This window comes from Tympanuchus pallidicinctus, unplaced genomic scaffold, assembly GCF_026119805.1.
Source record: "Tympanuchus pallidicinctus isolate F22 unplaced genomic scaffold, pur_lepc_1.0 scaffold27, whole genome shotgun sequence".
Classification (NCBI taxonomy): Eukaryota; Metazoa; Chordata; class Aves; order Galliformes; family Phasianidae; genus Tympanuchus; species Tympanuchus pallidicinctus.
The window spans coordinates 6,834,327-6,851,393 of NW_026294744.1; the positions used below are offsets into that span (position 1 = coordinate 6,834,327).

Consider the following 17,067-nt stretch of genomic DNA (forward strand, 5'->3'; position numbering starts at 1 on the left):
CATGCAGCCTGACATTTACTTAGTCTTGCCATAGTGTGATATACTCAGCAGCCCTGGAAGACAAATGGTGCACATGAATTCAGCTCAGCTTAATCTGCATAAGATCCTCTACCAAGGCCTTTTGGCCCACTGTTGTGTTTGGGAGTATACCCACAGCTTTTTTTTAGAAGAATCCTATCAAATAGATACAATAAAGCTAGCATGAAGAGTCTACATGGTGGACTTAAAATCTCTAATAAATAGCTATCCTATTAAGGGGAGGAACATTCATTCTCTGTGTATACTGAATTCTGTGTTTCTGTGAACTTTAAAAAATATTTGACAGGGATATGTTGTGGAAAAGAGTAATATATCAGATGACCTGCAATTAAAATGTCAAATAAATTTGGCAATGCAGTTAAAGTGTGTTTTATTACCCTTGGCAGTATCCTTTGAAGAGAAGGGTGAAGAGTAGAGTGGGGGGCTTGTGTTTTGTATTCTCTGGAGAGTTAGATAAGTTTGTCTGGTCTGTGCGCCATTGCATGCAAAGAGGAGCTTTGCAGCTCTACTGTCTGACAAGCAGGGTAGAATACGTCCAGGAGGAGCCATGATTTAATGTTGTTTCTTGCCTTCTGAATGAAGAATTTCCATTGCAGATGGTTCGTTTCCTCCCCCAAACCAGCAAATACTTTGCGGTAGCTGCATTGCATCATACTGGCAATATTATGAATGTCTAATAAAATAATTAATGCAGCAGTATATCATGTAGAATGAAACATCAAATCAACAGTGTTTTACAGATGATCTTAATAACTGTAATTACATGATTGAATGGCAGCATAATTCAGGCTCCCCTCAAGAAAAACACTTAAGCAGACATTTAACTTTGAACTCACAGATAGTTCTTTGAAGTCCAGGTTTCAATCCTTGTAAAGACTAGTGCCATTTCAGTTTGTTGTTGTTGTGTAGCTAGAAAATAGAGTTTACTGGCATTGCTGCAAGGACCAGCTTGGCCATATTCACAGGGCATTGTATGCCACACTGTTGTTTAAATAGCAAAAGTTGTAATGAATGATACCAACAGGTCAAACTATGGAACTGATATTAATTTGACAGAATCAGGGTCACTTAGGGTTAGAAGATACACCTGGAGGTCATACAGTCCAGCACCAAGCAAGGTCAGCTACAGCAGGTAACCGTTTGGAGATGCCACAAACTGTCTGGACAAACTTCTGGTATTTGCCTGACCCCAGAGTAAAAAAGTATTTTCTTTTGTTAGATAGAATTTCATGTGTATTTTAATTTGTACCCGTTACCTCCTGTCTGTCACTTGCTATGGATCCCTCTTTTTTGTTCTCACTCATCAAGTATTTAAACACATTGATAAGATCCTGATGAGCCTTCTCTTCTCTAGGCCAAGCAGCCCCAGCTCTTTCAGCTGCTTCTAATGAGAAGTGCTCCATTCACTTATTGGTGCAGCCGTATGCTGGACAGTAAGTCCATATTATTCTGCACCGAACTGGGCATAGTACTGAGCCAGATGTGATATCAAGAATTAGATTATTAATGTTTAATATAGACAGTCTGTCTGTGCTTATAGGCAACTGAAGTTGCAAATGCGTAAGTTTTACAGTGAAAATACAAAATTTTAAGTATATAGGCTGACACACATACAAACAAACTCAGACACTTTTCAGAGAACATTGTATGCTGAACATGTACCCCACAACCAATGCAAAGGCCATAAAGAATTATATTTTCCCATACCATCTTAATTTGGCTTGTTTTGTACACACTTTGTGATGTGGTATTTAATTACATCTTCATGGATTATATTTTCCATTGGATTCTTCAAACATTTGGTGAGTAGGATAGACAATGTTCACTGAGTGAACAGATGGACAATGTTCTGTTCTGTCTTTTATTATTTTGAATATGACACCCCAGCCTTTCTTAGTGACTAGTTTTAAGCCCTGGCACAGAGTATGACCTCAATATCTATCACTGTCTGTAGTGGAAGGATGAAGAGATGTTGTCATTCTGGTAACCCATGTAATTCACTGGAAAAGGGTGGAGAGACTGACATGAATGGGGGTTTTTTTTGTTTTTCTTATAGTGTTTTAGAAAAACTGTATGAGATGAGAACCCAGGAAAAGAGAAATGAAGGCCAGAAGCATTTGGGATATTCATTTTATAGCACCTAGGGATTGATTTTTCACAAAACTGATGTGTTATAAGGAACTTTAAACTGTATTTTCAAAGTATTTGATCTCTTTTCATTATTGATACCTGGGAATTGAAATCAGGATGTCAGAATCTCAAAGCATGCAGAAAATGAGGAACGAGGTGTTAAACTAGCATCTCAAACTCAGGCGTAAGTGATCGGATAGGGAAGGATAAGGAGAAAGTGACTTATGAGACAGAAATTTCCTTCTTTGGGCCAAAAAATGAGAGGGTGTGCCTGCGTACTGAACTTCTAGGCACACCTACTTCAAGCTGCAGTAGACTTCTCTCTAATCCTAGGATTGCTTGCACTGGTAACAGCTCCAAAGCCCTTATCAGTTTTGAGTGAGTAAACTGGGGCTTTCCTCCACTGTTTCCACTTCTACTTTCTCAAGCTACCTGGCAGCCTGTCTTGTCCCCTTGTCTCCTCATTTTGAAATCCTACCAATGCTGCCACACTTGGTTTGCTTGCCATTGTAAGGGAACTCTTCAGCAGAAGCAGAACCATCCAGTTCTTCAGAACAGTACTCTGGTCTCAGCACCTGATCTTTCTTATTCACTGTGCACGCTCAACTTTTGCAGTGTAAGTTGGCTACAGTCTGGCTAGACTTTTCCAGTGGGTGGTCCTAATTTTATTTCAGAAAGACAAGTTTGACTACAGAAAAATACATATGGAGTCTCATTCAACTTCAGCAATCCCAGTCTGATCTTCTCATCCATTGTTCTTGCTCCTCATTTCATTGTGTTGGCAAACCCAGCCTCCTCTTTACTGACTTCTCACTCAACTTCCAGTCTCCTCTCCCAGAAGGTCCTCCAGTCATGTATGAATCTTCCTTCTTTCCACCTTCCCCTTCCTTCTTCTTCTGACTTTTAATCTTCAGTCCTCCAGTTCTCAATCCACATCTTAACATAATTGTTTTGAGTTCTCCTTGTGCATTCTCAAATCTTTATTTTATTTCCACACATTTTCTGAACTTCAGTAGCGAATGTTTCCACATCATATGAGGTACTCCATACATATCCCAATTGCACATAAAAGCACCATTTGAATTGCCTATGTGCATCTTGCCTAACTTCCAGGTGTTGCTCCAGTAGAGTAGGTGAAACCCACCCTATTTCAGAAGCCCACCTAGGGCTTAGAGCTGTGACATAGGACTTAGGAAATACTTGCTAATTCTGTTTGGTTCCCTCACATTGGGTCTTTTCCTTGCCAGTCCTAACTTTATCCTCACTCTTTCTGTTTTCATTTTATGTTTTCCTACAATAAACTTGTGTCCCTTTTCAGTCTCCCTTTTGCCCAAGTTCTTCTTTCAATCCCTTTCAATGTAGGCAGTCCTTTCCTTGAAGTTCCACAAGCCTAGGCAAATACCTAAGAGCAAGCGTAGACTGTAAATTGCTTGAATGTATTTGTTGTTCCCTGTGCTGGAGCATACTGTTCAGAGATACGTTGGCAGGCTGGAGAAATACTCTGACAAGAACTCATGAACTTGAAAAGAGAAAAATATAAAGTCCTGAATCTGGGGTGGATTAACCAATACAGTAGTACAGGCTGGGTGCTGACTAAATGAGAAGTAGCTCTGTAGAAAGTGGTGGCTGTCCTGGTAGAGAAGTTGAGCATCAGTCAGCAGTACCCCCTCACAGCAGAGAAACCCAGTCATGTCTTGGACTGTATTAGAGGAGTGTAGATAGTAGGTTTAGAGAAGCGATCTTTCCCGTCTGTTTGACACTTGTTAGACTGCATTTGAAGTATCTTGCCCATTTTGGAGCTCTTTGGAGCAGGAAAGGCATTGATGTACTGGAGTGATTCCAGTGGGGTGCTATTAGAATGATACATGGAGTGAGGTTCAGCTTGCACAAGAGTTAGCTTCAAAGAGCCCTCTTGTTGTCTGCAATGACCCCAGGAGAAGATAGAGCCAAAATTATCTAGGAGTTGCATAGTGGAAAGATAAGGAACAGTGAACACAAGCTGGAGTATGGGAAATTCTGGTTAGATACAGTAAAAACTTATTTTCCTATGCAGATCAATGAACCTGGGAACAGGTGCCCAAGAAGGCTGTGGGGTTCATTGTGGTCATCCAATACTTGAAGGGAGCGTATAAACGGGAGGGGGAACAGCTGCTTACAAGGGTGGATAGTGATAGGACAAGGAGGAATGGTTTTAAACTGAAACAGGGGAGGTTTAGGTTAAATATTATGAGGAAGTTTTTCACACAGAAGGTGGTGACACACTGGAACAGGTTGCCCAAGGAGGCTGTGGATGCCCCATCGCTGGAGGCATTCAAAGCCAGGCTGGATGTGGCTCTGGGCAGCCTGGTCTGGTGGTTGGCAATCCTGCACATAGCAGGGGGTGGAAACCAGATGACCACTGTAGTCCTTTTCAACCCAAGCCATTCTATGATTCTGTGATTCTTTGATCTTTGGACATCTTTGACACAGCCCTAAGCAGGGGTTTTGAGCAGGGACTGAGACTGCTGAAAGATCAGTGCAGACAAAAGCCTTGAATGCGTGACTTCATTGTGCAATCTACATGATTTTTTGATTCTGTGCCAAATGAGAAGAAAACCAGTGGGCTTTTAGCTGTGAAACTGGCAAGTTTCTGCAGAACATTATTCAAACCATAGTTACAAAAATACTTAAGAATTGTATAAATTTGGCTGAGTTTCCATACGTTATTTTCTTTTCTTGGCATCTGATGTTCCACATTTTCAGCTCTGCTAACAAAACGTGGTTATACAAACCCTGCTGAAAGCTGAGATAGTTAGGAAGCCCCAGCAAACAGGTGAGCGTGGGCATGGTGTCTCCTCAATTTATGAGTTCGATCGGATTTAGCTGTTGTACTGCCACCTCCAACGAGATGTTGAGTTACAGAGAAGTGAAACAAACTTAGCCAGAATCACACAGGAAGCTTCTGGCAGAGCTAGGAACTGAACTGTTGTGCACTGAGGCCTGTTAGCTTTAGGTGCTTAAATCTCTCAAACCATTTTTTCTTTCCTTTTCATAGTTGATGTAACTGGAGGTAGGACAGGTCTTCAAAGTCCAGGGTACTACTGAGTTATGTCTGCTGAAGTTCATAATATTTAGTTGGTGGGAGAGATCTCAGACTGAAGTGGACAGTTGACAGAGCAAAGGATATCTTTATACATTCCCCTTGAAATATTTGATAGTAAAATGAAGTCTCAAGCATGTGTGAAAACAGTTTGCTTTAGAGTCCTTTAAATAATAACCAATTAGCATTTATAAAAAACAGAGGGGAAGGAAAACTGCCGGAATGATGAGGCCTTTTGTGGAATGCATTTTGTAATTACCTGTGCTGAGTATTGCTTCAACAGAATGCCATGGTAAAAATTGCTAGGTGAGAAAAAAAAAAAGGGAAATGGGATTTCATTTCTTTAGAACAAAGCTCTGTATTTGAGTCAGAATTTTTCAATATTTAAAATGCTTCTTTCCATATAGCATGCAGGATTTGTTAGCCTTACAGTATGCTGTAAGGGAGAATGGGAGAAAATGGGAGAAAAGCCCTATTAAATATGCCAGTAAAATAAAAGGTGCAAGTAGTTCCGAATCGTATCCACTAAAAAAGTGGTTCTAGTAATTTCAATTAAAACAAATGCAAGGATCGTTAATCCATGAAATAGATTCTAAATTTGCATTAACTTGGTTTTGTATCTCTAGAACAATGCCTCCAAGCTTTTGCTGGCTATTATGGAAAGCAGGCAAGACAGCGAGAATGCAGAAAGAATCCTTTTCAACATGAGACCAAAGGAATTGGTGAGAAAACTTCTGAATATTCATAAATCTTTTGGCTGAAAAAAAAATGTCATTAAAACATTTTAAAATGGTCTGCATCTGAACTGAGGAGTGTTGGCAGCATACAGTGACACAATGTATCAAGATAGTACTAATTCACAGAAAAGTGCTTTCAAAGGATCAAGCACGCATGATTTCAGTCTTTACGACTTCATTATTTTTATCCGTTCCAAGCACTTTTCTGTAATTGTTTCCTAACTAAATTATCCTACCCTGGTAGACTGTCTGCAAGTATGCTTTGTCAGGGGCTGGGAAATCAAGCTTGAGCAGTTTGTGAAGCAGTGCTAACAGAAATGCATGTGTGTGCCTCTGTCTGTGTGTGTATTTACACATCTCATGAACAAACAAACAAACAAGTTACCAACAGTTGTTGCTGTGTTATGGAACCAGCACGGTACTTGTTTAGATCTCCAGGAATTTTGAATCAATTGGAAGTTTGGAGAAATTGTTTCCAGTCAAAGAGTGACTGGAAATCCTGTTTTGTGGGGAAATGTGGGAATCAGCCCATGCACTTAAATGGAGCCCAGTGATATGCTGGCTTCTGGGAGTCAATGCTGCAGTGGCATGTTAGCACACTGAGGTCATTCCTAATGTACAACTGCAAGATCAGGCCCTGCATGGGCAGCTGAGGACTTTTGTCTTTTTGTCCTGCAAGAGGCTTTTGTGTATTTTGAAATTACACCAGCACTCTGCCCAGTATTTGCCTCCCTTTTCTTTTTGGTTTAAGTATTTCTTTTCTGTTACACTATTTGGAGAGCTCTGCAGTGCAGCCTGCTGTAGCCAGACAAGGATCGTGTCTGCAGTGTAAGTACTGAAAGACACTGTGATATCTGTTGATCTGTCTTTAAAAGCATTTGTGAAAATATCTGCTCATGAAGACTCAGCATTCCTGTTCCTTTCTCGTGGTTAAAGAAGTTTTGCTGACAAGAAGTGTAGCACTTTGGAGCTTCATAAATACTTCACGCTCTTCTTTATTCAAAAAGTGTACCTCAGACTGCTTGCTTTTCTTTCAGAACTACAGGGCACCCATCCAAGCTTGGGCTGAACAAAGTGAATATGTTCAAACATTGTGTGCATTTTTGGCTGAGAATGTCAGTTGTTTCATCTCGATTCGGTTTGTGTTGCAGGTGGATGTGATGAAGAATGCATACAACCAAGGCCTAGAATGTGACCATGAGGAGGAAAATGGAGATGATGGCATCTCCCCAAAAGATGTTGGCCATAATATTTATATTTTGGCACATCAGGTATTCCGTACTTGTTGTACTATTATTCCTGAAAAGCATTGCATGCTTAAACTCCACTCAAAACCTGTCTGATCCAATATCCCTTGTTATGATTTCTGTCTTACATTTTTGTACAACACAACCTTAATTGGAGTGCTGCCGATAGGAGGACAAGTAAGCAGCATCAGTGTAACAGGTGGCACTCCGAGTAATTTGGTAGGCACTATTTATGTGAAATAACAATGTAGAGCAAAGCAATTAATGTACACTTATTTTTGTCTTTCTTTAACATTAACATCTCATTTATATAAATCAAGTTATTATTTCTGCATTTTAATTAGTAGCTTCAGTTGGGATATCAAGTAAACTGGAGTTGAAAATATTCAAATTATTTTAGATATATTCTTTACTTAGCTAATAAGAATAATTGAGCCTTTTTACTCTTTTCACCTTTACTATCAAATTTACTTTATTTTTCAATTGTGTTAAGAATATTGAAAAAAAATGAAGACCACATGAGTTTTATTGTATCATAAATAATGGCATTTTTTTGTTTCTGAAAGAGCCATGGTTTTATAAATGATTTTACTAAGAGACAGATTCTTATCTATCTCTTAGGGGAGATAAGGGAATATTCTTTTTTCATTATACTTGTTAAGTATGAGGACTTAAATGCTCAATGAAAGAAGAAAAATCTTTAGTTACACGGGTATAATGTAGTATTTTTTTCAAACAAGCAATGGAAAAATGGGTACTGAATTGTGCTCACATGCTTGCAGCATATTTAAGTAGTAAGTCTTGTTATTATGTTGTTATGGATGACCACATTGTACTCTTGTGCTGTATGTAGGACTGTACATAAGGTGCTTGTCAAAGATTGGACAATTTTTGGAAAGAAATTTAGCTTCTTACCTTGTATGACTATTTACTCCTAGTACCAAAGCTTGTAATGAAGATTTACAAATCTGACAAGTCAAAATGTTGGTATTTTATGTCAGCTCATGTTAAATGACCTGACAGTGTTCGTGACAATGAGAAATAACCTTTTGGGAGTAGAATATACATCTAAAAGTGTGTATGTAATAACTGCTGGGATCATTTTAGCAGAGGGGTCACTCCTAAGGGTACATGAGTTAGCTGGAGTATAGAATAAATTCTGCTCTGGTTCATGTGCTGGGGAGGCCCACAGAGCCCCTCCATAGCTGTTCCAAATGCCTCATCTGTTGTGGGTATGTTGGCCACATAGAATCATGGCAGCAATTTACTGTTCTCCATCAAACTCTGTAGAATGAAATGGCATGATTTGCTCTGTACACTGTAAAAACAACTATCTTTTCACAAAAATGACTTTTAATCTTCTCATATTTCAGTAACTATGCATGTATCTGTTTAAAATAGCTTTGCAGCCATGTCAAGCCCACCATCAAAACAGAGCAATGAAAGAGCAGGCAATTTGGGGCCTTTCCCTCTCCTCTGCTAATGAAAAGCTATGATTCTTGGCACAGGACTGCTGGTCCTTGACCCCAAACTCTTTCTCTTTGTGCCCTTTCACTCACTCTGGGATGGGCAGGATATGAACTTGGTCCCTCCTCAGTAAAGCCATTGTTGCAGGGTTCCTTTTCTGGCTCCGCTCTAAATACCCACTTCTACTTTGCTGTGTCTGAGGTGCTTATTGGCAGCTGGGCCTTCCACTTGGCTTAACCAACCTAATTTACATTTTGCTGTACTCCTTACAGTTTCACAGTCCACCTGATGTTTTTTTCCTACAACCAACATGTCTCGTCCATCACTCTCCTGACACTTGCATGTGACTACTTGCTCTACTTACAGCCTTTTGGTGCCTCTGTAATAGCAGAATCAAGACCAAAAGTTCCTCTTTTTACTGTTAGAGCCTTCAAACAGAGACAGTTTATTTTAGGGAGCCCAGACTTTCAGTTTTTGTCGTTGCACTTTTCAGGACTCTGATGGGTTCTGCATTTTGCCACCCCTACATCCTTCCTTGCTCTTCCTGTGGCTGGTTTTACCAGAAGCAGAAGGCATTCTTGTAAATGCTTCACCCGCAGTGCATAGAAACTTTTAAATACATTGCAAGCAAAGCTGAGATTTCTCTTATTAAATCACCCAGCTCCTACCTCAAATGCACATGCAGGCACACATATGTGCGTGCATGGACACACACGAAAACATACATCCCAGAGAGCCGGGGACATGATGGTAAGATATTGGCTGTTAAATATGCCTTGTCATGACAGTTACCACTTCACTTCCTCATGTTTCTCTGTCTTCACTTCTTCCCTTTACATTTTCATCCTCGTCCAGCCTGCCATGTGCAGTAGTTGTGCTGCGTCCCCTGCACTGACTTCAGGGCAGTCTGGACACTGCTACTGCCTACTTTTTCTGTTCAGCATATTATGAGCAGAGGGGAGAATGGGGCACCACTGAAAGAAAACAGAACTGAATTATCCACGAGGAACTACCCTGATTTGCACTCATACTCTGCAGCCTGGCTTTGGGGTAGGGACTTATTCCAGATGTAGCTCTTCTGCAGCCAGTTGTGGAGGAGACACAAACTGGTGCTTGAGGTTACATCCTTTAAAAATAAACCTATTATTCCTGGATGAAGACAGGTAACAATTATCTTGAAAATCCATGGAGAGGATTCTTTTTTCTGTGTCTTGTTCAAATGTCATGATCAGAGCAAGGCCTTGAACTTGACAGTGCTAATTTCTTACGCTAGTGTCTCGGGTGAATACCAGTGGTGTGCTGCAGATAAGTTCCATCAGTTCTTTTCAAGCTTCAGTCAAAAAAGATTGGTGTGGTGTTTTTATTACTGTCCTTTTTAAAAGATCCTGTTAAATCATGTTATGCTTTGTTTTGCGAAGATAGTAAGGCCATCCTCAAAGAGACTTCATCTCTTTGTGATGTCTCTGTAGAGTTTACAAAAGCTTTTTGACATGGTAGCAGACAATGGTTCAATACTTACACTAATGCCTCTGCAACTGAGAGGTGAACAGGAGAATTAAGTTTTTATATGGAAAAAAAATATATTAAATACAAAAAAAAAAAATTAAAAGGACAAAAAATTTTCTCACTTTTCTGGTGACTGCCTGAGCTTCCTAGCTTTTTGTTATAAAAAAGTCTTCCAGTAGTTTGTAAACTAAAAATGCTGTATTAGAGTTAACAGTATTTCTGTGAAGTTTGTGACCCCTTTACGTTTACTATAAAATAAGAAAATGCACTGGTTATAACCACAGGTTTCTATAGTTTGCATGCACGTATTTATATACTTCTGTTAACTGTAAATACTTTGGAGTGCTTCTCTGTGTTTCTCAGCTAGTTGCAAACTCTCTAAATCAAGCACAAAGCCCTAGCAAATGCACTGTGCCTTTCAGAATGAGTTTATTCATGAGGCTCAGACAATATTGTATAAATCTACATAGCTTCTAGTCAGCTTGCAAAGAATGCACTGTCATCTGCTGTAGAGCTATGTAAACATATCCTTGATCTAACAGGATGTGAGTAGGTAGGAGGTAGGGAAGCAAACTGTTGTACTTCAACAAAATTTTCAATGCCTTGTGACTCCTTCCATCTCATTCTCAAAGCTTACGCAGAAGTATGGAGGTAGTGACCCAGTGTGGCATCCCTTTTATGATGCATGTTCTGAGGCTCTCAGACAAGCAGAATGTTACTTAATTTCAAGCACATACTTTAGTGTCTTGCTGGAGAAGGAACATAGGTCTTGAAATTCCACCTTTGTCCCTTTGTAACCTCCAGGTGAGTAGGAGGAATCTCTATGAGATTAAGCTAAAGTTTTATTTAAATCCCAAGGGAGTACCAAAACTACTTAGATAAATATGATAATTTCCTAATGGCACTGAAACTTAGTGAAAAACCATTTCCACCTACCTGTAAGTGTAGAAGAAATTAACACTGCTTGATATCAACACAGGTATACAGAATAAAAAAACATGAACTCAGTTGAGCCTATATTCTGGTAGACTGGTGTAGTTAGAAGTTCCCTTTCATCAGTAAATTCTTAAAATAAATGTAAAAGAAGCAGTATTTGGCTGTGAATTGTAAGGCTCTTGCTGTATGTACTACTAAGCATACTGTAGCAACTAAAGGTAGTAAGTCATACACCTTTCCTTCGGGGCTAATTTTAAATGAACTGAGCAAAGTAAGTCATTCAGCCAAATAGATTTGTCTGTATAGAGAATGTTAATAGCATATAATAGCATGTTTCTTTATCAAATATTGCAAACTTTATCAAAATAATCTTACTGCCGTGTTTACCTCATGTAGTATACTGCATATTGGTGTATGGCACACGAGGAATCTTTACTAACTAGGCTTTTTTTAATAGGTGATACTGTTGGTAACAATGGTGACATCAATTTACAGCTCAGGAGTAGGGGTGCACTGCAGGCTATTTTTTTACAAGTTGATATTTTTGACACTTGAAATCATTTGATAATGAGGCTTGGATGCAGTACATTCACACAGGAGAAACTTAAGGCAATTTTTAAAAAGTGTTGCCATCCAAACGTGTAAAATTCCAAAAAGCACAAAGCCTTTGTTTCTGTGGCTTTCTGTTTATCACACCATCTGTATCTTTCACTTCATTTTCTGTGTCAATGTTGTGCCTGAATCCACATAGTTCTTGGGCTCTCCACAGCAGAAGAGAGAAATTACAATAATAACAGTAATTCTGGAAGAATTAGCTTTGCCTTTCACAGATTTTGAAGCAGTTTAAAGCTTTAGTTAATTTTGATTCCCCGTCTCATAGCGTAGGTAGTATTATCCAGTCACAGATAAAGACACCAAGCCAGCAGCAGGTGTAGACAGCAAGTCATTAGCCATCATGAGAAGAAAAGACAGCTTGCTTGATCCCCAGTGCCTTGCTTTAACTGCTACACTGGGTTTCCTCTTATGCTCACTTGATCCCAGCTATGTTACTAATGAGGAAAATTGGCATTTAATAGCTAGTATAGTTGACAGTTGAGAAGTGCATAATCACTGAGCACATTAATACTCTACGAGTCTTTTAAAGAGATCTTTTTAAAATAAATTTTTAAAATAAACTTTCGTGTGCTGCTGATATGGACTGTTAAGGCAAGAAGAGTTTTTACAGTATAACATAAGTAAGTGTGAGGGGGGCTGAGGGATACTGGATGGCATCTGTTTTTTTTGTGGGTAGTTATTTTTGGTGTTGTAGCAAGGGCAACTGCTGGCTTTCCTTCATTGGGCTGTATTTTAACATTTAGACAGATGACCTTAGACCCTTGTTCCTCCTTTTCTCTTTTGTGTCCATGTATGTGTGCACATAAAACAGAATATATTTATTAAAATGTATAAGATTAAATGTAAATTCTCATGCACATCCATTTGTCTTGATTGGCGTACAATTCAAGTCAGGGCAAGAGATTCCTTTGCAAGAACGTGGTTAAAATGATGTGAGCAGATTTTCCATGCTTTAATATCTGGGGAGCATGAGAAGTATCAGTGTGAATACGTTCCTCCAGATACGAGATAGGATCACTGCCTGTAGCTTGTCCTTTGGTGTGAGACTCCAAAGCTTTCTGAACTGACAGTGTTGTTCCAAGCTGAAAAACAGTATATTCTGCATGAAAGAAATCCAGCTGCAGTGAGGGATAAATTTTAGGTGGCATTTGACTACTCAAAAAGAAGGAATGATAAAGCGGAAAGAAATTACTTAATAGCGTGCATTTACTAGCACCTCCTATAAGCAAAAAGACAGCAAAGAAACAACAGGAAACCTGTTCAGGATAGAGGATGGCTGGAAGCAGTTACAACCCCAGCAGTCCATAGTGGGCATTAGATGACTAAAACAATAACATCATTGTTATACCTTGGAAAATATGTGATCATAAGCCAAGTACAAAAGTCTTGCATGAACTGTCTTTCCCCTTTCCCCTGTGTGTTTGCATGTTCATTTGCAACCTGTAACATTTTTCTAAAAGAGATCTCCCCTTTCTCATTGGAGCTCTGAGTTCCTAGAACACTTCTCTCTGAAAGGTAGTTGGGAAGTAGCTTTCAACTCCAGCAGGGGTCCTCCAGAAGACCTGAGATTGTATGACTGCATAGTTTTGTGAATTTTTAGACCTGCTGACCAACAATGCTTCTTTTGCCAATCCTGTGGTAGGACACCTTGCTCAAAAATGGGACTTTGGCCCATTAACCCCATAAGGTTCTATCTTCAAAAAGCATTAGGCTCTGCTGACAGAAATTTTATGTTGATTTTGTTCCATGAACATTATGGCTTAATTCATTTGGATTTTTATAAACTTCTCATTGGTGAACTCTAAAATAATGGTGTCTTCAGTAAGTGAGATAAGGATTTTGGAAAAAAGACTGAAATGCAAAAAGATCTGAGCTTGTCTGGTGGAAATGGATGTACTGTACCAGTATCGCTGGTTATATTGAGTGAAAATACAGATGCAGCCACGTTTTGTATCACAGTGACCATTTTCAAATTTTGTAGCTGGTATGAATGCTCTTTCCAGCAGCAGTTTTCAAGCGTTCTTGGAGATAGTCTTCCCAAGCACCTGATGAAAATTGCTAAATGTACTTAACTAAACAGGGCTACCTTTTGATGACAGTGAGTGATCAAACCTATCCTTCACGATAAGTCTATCTTTCAGAATAAACAGCTCTGAGTTTGTGCAATAAGGATGCTCACTTTTACAGGACAGGTGAAATTTTTGGAGCTCAAGGATGCTTTTTTTCTTTTTTCTTTTTCTTTTTTTTTAAGCCTTTGCTGAGATTTGCAGCTTTTTTGTTTTCTTTCTGTTGTTGTTTTGTGTCTTTCTTTTAACAACAAAACTCTTACTGATAGCAGTGCCAAAACAAAGGGCTAATGGGGACCAGTCCCAGGAACCCTGACTGTCAGGGGACTCGTATCCTTGGCTGCCAGACCTGAAACTTCCCATAGAAGTTCTATGCTCCACATGTTGTTTTGTAGTTATCATCCTGATGAGACAGGCTATGGCATCAAAATGACACTGGCTAATTAAATGTCAGCAGAATCAGAATCTGTTGCAAGGCTTTTACACTTAGATTGCCAAGATTGAAACAGAAACCAATGACGCACATCACCCTCCTTGCGGCTCATTAGGATGGTATATAACTCTACCTTTAGCCAGCTGCAATATAGAGAGACAATATGGAGGCTGCTGCAGGGGCTTGACACTAATGAGCAACTGAAACATTAAACAAATGTCTGTGGCTGTTGTTAGGTCTCAGGTTAAAACCTTGGCAACTTGTCCTTCGTTGTTAGGTCTCAGGCTAAAGCCTTGGCAACTTGTCCTTCGATATTTTCTTTTTCTCCCCTTCTTGGGAGCATTTTCCTCAGAACACTGCCATGACTTTGTCGGAGATCTATGCGGAGACCTCTTTTCCCACTGGAGTTCTGCTGACTTGGGTTGCAAAGAGCTGCTGGGATTCAGGCTAGAGATTTTTTACTGCAAGCCGGTCATTAGCTTAATTTCTACAGCTCTAGAGTAATAGCAAGTGAAGATTATACATATATGTGCATTTTAGTATTAATGAGGGATGATTGTGGTGGCTGTACGTTTCATTAATGCACAGGTGGTCCTAATATTTCTGTTTTGTGGGTTTCTTCTTTTATCTTTAACTTCTGTAATCCTGTGTTCTCGTGCTTTGTGGTTTACAAGATTTTTTTGTCATTGGGAAATATGTTGTATTGGTGTTGAGGCTCAAACGTTAGACCAGAAGGAATATCTTTTATTTGTCAAGTGTCTGCATTGTGAAATCTTCACATTAGTCTGTGGTTTTACTCTGAAAATTGGTTGTGGGAGAATGACATAGTCTTATTTAAGATATTTTCTGCTCTCCGGCTCCATTTACAATCCTGCATTAGTAGTAAACATACTATCTTTTTATTACTTTCTGAAACAGCATGGACTGGGGAGAATGAGTTTTATTCTCCTTTGGTTCTTTATCACCAGCAGGACAGTTACTTAGCTTCCAGTTTTAAGGAGTCTTTGTTTAGCTTTATCCTCAGCTGGTCTGTGTGGGAATACCTCCACTGAAGGTGGCAAATTATGCTCGTTTACACTGGTAGAAAACTTAACTTGTTCTCAAACTTTACACCTAGCCTTTGAGCTCCCTGCTTTGCATCTTGTATACAAAGCCTTCATTAGAGTGATGATATATGGACCAAAAAAAGCATAGCTTGACTTAAAGCTTCTCAGCTGAGTTTGCATACAGGAGAATTGTGCTGAAATGAAAATCATTTAATTTGTAAAGAGTAAACTCAATCCAGAAGTCACTGAGAGACGAGAAGTTGGAACCACACAGTGCTGTCTTTACAAAATCACTCTTCAAAGTATGCTGCACTTTCAGTTGCCCCCAACTGCAATGCTTACGTGTTGTCTGCTCAGAAATGTATGTAATACAGCTACTTTCTTTGTTCAGATTGCAGCAAACACCCCTTATTAAGAAAGATGTCTTACATGAAGTGTTGAATTGTAGTAATCTGCTGTAGGTGAAGGCTTACTCTGGGCACAGAACTGGGACTTTTCCATTAGAGGTGACCTTCAAATGAACCAAAGTGCTCTTTTTCTAATATATAAAGCACAGCTAAAGCTTTTTGCTGAGAGCTAGGAAGAACTTGCTTTGTTTGTTTGTTTTGAAGGGAAGTGAAGGTAGCCTTGGAAATATCGTGAAAGTGAAGTCTGTTCTTACTTAATATTATCAGAGGAGTTTTAATAGACCTCAGATATCTGCATGGTGAAATCCTACACCTTAATTAAAAACAGAGGGAGATGTCTTCTCTGAGAAAGACATACTTTTTTTACCCCTGTAAATTGTTTGATAGTCACTGACGTAATTATAGGTTAACAAAAATAAAGAGCATTAATCAGAATATCAAGATATGTCTGTTTCTCACAGTTGCTCTGTCTTAATTCTCATCTCCTCTGATGTCATGATTTAATTAGATATCTCAGTCATCATAGAGTTTTCCAGAATAGAGAAGATCTGAATTTGTTACCTTGGTTGCCTTCCTCTTTGTTTCACTTATTTAACACAGCACAGAAGAATAAAAATGAGGTCTACTTTGCACTTTTTCTGGAGCAACTGTAGAGTTACTGAAAAGTGTCCAGAAACAAAATAGTTTCTCTGCTGTGTTGTGTATGTGAGTTTCAACATTAGTTTTATGAGTGGTTTGTGGTAGCTTTAGACGAATTTGAACTTCCCGGACTTTTCTTTTTGTTAGTTTGCCTGCAGAGTACCATTTAGCTTCTCGTTGGTTGGGTAGAGCAATGTTTGTGAGCATTTCATGAGGACTAAGATGAATTTTTTCCCTCTTTTTGATCTGCCACCTTGATCTGTGGTTTCCTAAGTACCAGGTGAAACTGTTCTCCTGAGAATAGTAGCCATAATACAGAGTTGGAAAGAGCACTTTGCTATTTTAATTTCTCTTCTCTTTATTCCTATGCCCTAAATTATTTTTAAAGACATTTTTCCCTTCTAATTGAAGGATTGGGCAAACATTCAACAGCGTGATTGGAAAAAATGGAAAATCTGTAATTATATGAAGGGAGGCATCTCTCATTCATGGTCCATCTGCATACTTGGCAACTGTCCTGTTTCGTACCCCACAAGGTATGAAGACCCCTGCAAAGATTAGAAAATGCATATCTTTTGTGAATTAGAGAGCTTGCAGCTTCAGCTGCTTACATGCTACTTTAGTCTGATATGGTTTTGACAATAAATGACAAGGTTATAGTTTTCTGCATGTTATGGAAATACCTGTCGAGGAGAGGGATACTAACTGGGTTGTCTATGA

General features: G+C 39.1%; 1 protein-coding gene across 4 annotated transcripts in view; it reads left to right on the forward strand.

The window, feature by feature from the left end:
* Positions 1-17,067, forward strand: part of ITPR2 (inositol 1,4,5-trisphosphate receptor type 2) — a 272,614-nt gene that overhangs the window by 198,047 nt on the left and 57,500 nt on the right. For all 4 annotated transcript variants that reach the window (XM_052690593.1, XM_052690590.1, XM_052690591.1 and 1 more), the window contains 2 exons: positions 5,875-5,970; positions 7,137-7,256. In XM_052690593.1, coding sequence (XP_052546553.1) covers positions 5,875-5,970; positions 7,137-7,256 — 216 coding nt within the window. The remainder of the gene's footprint in view (positions 1-5,874; positions 5,971-7,136; positions 7,257-17,067) is intronic.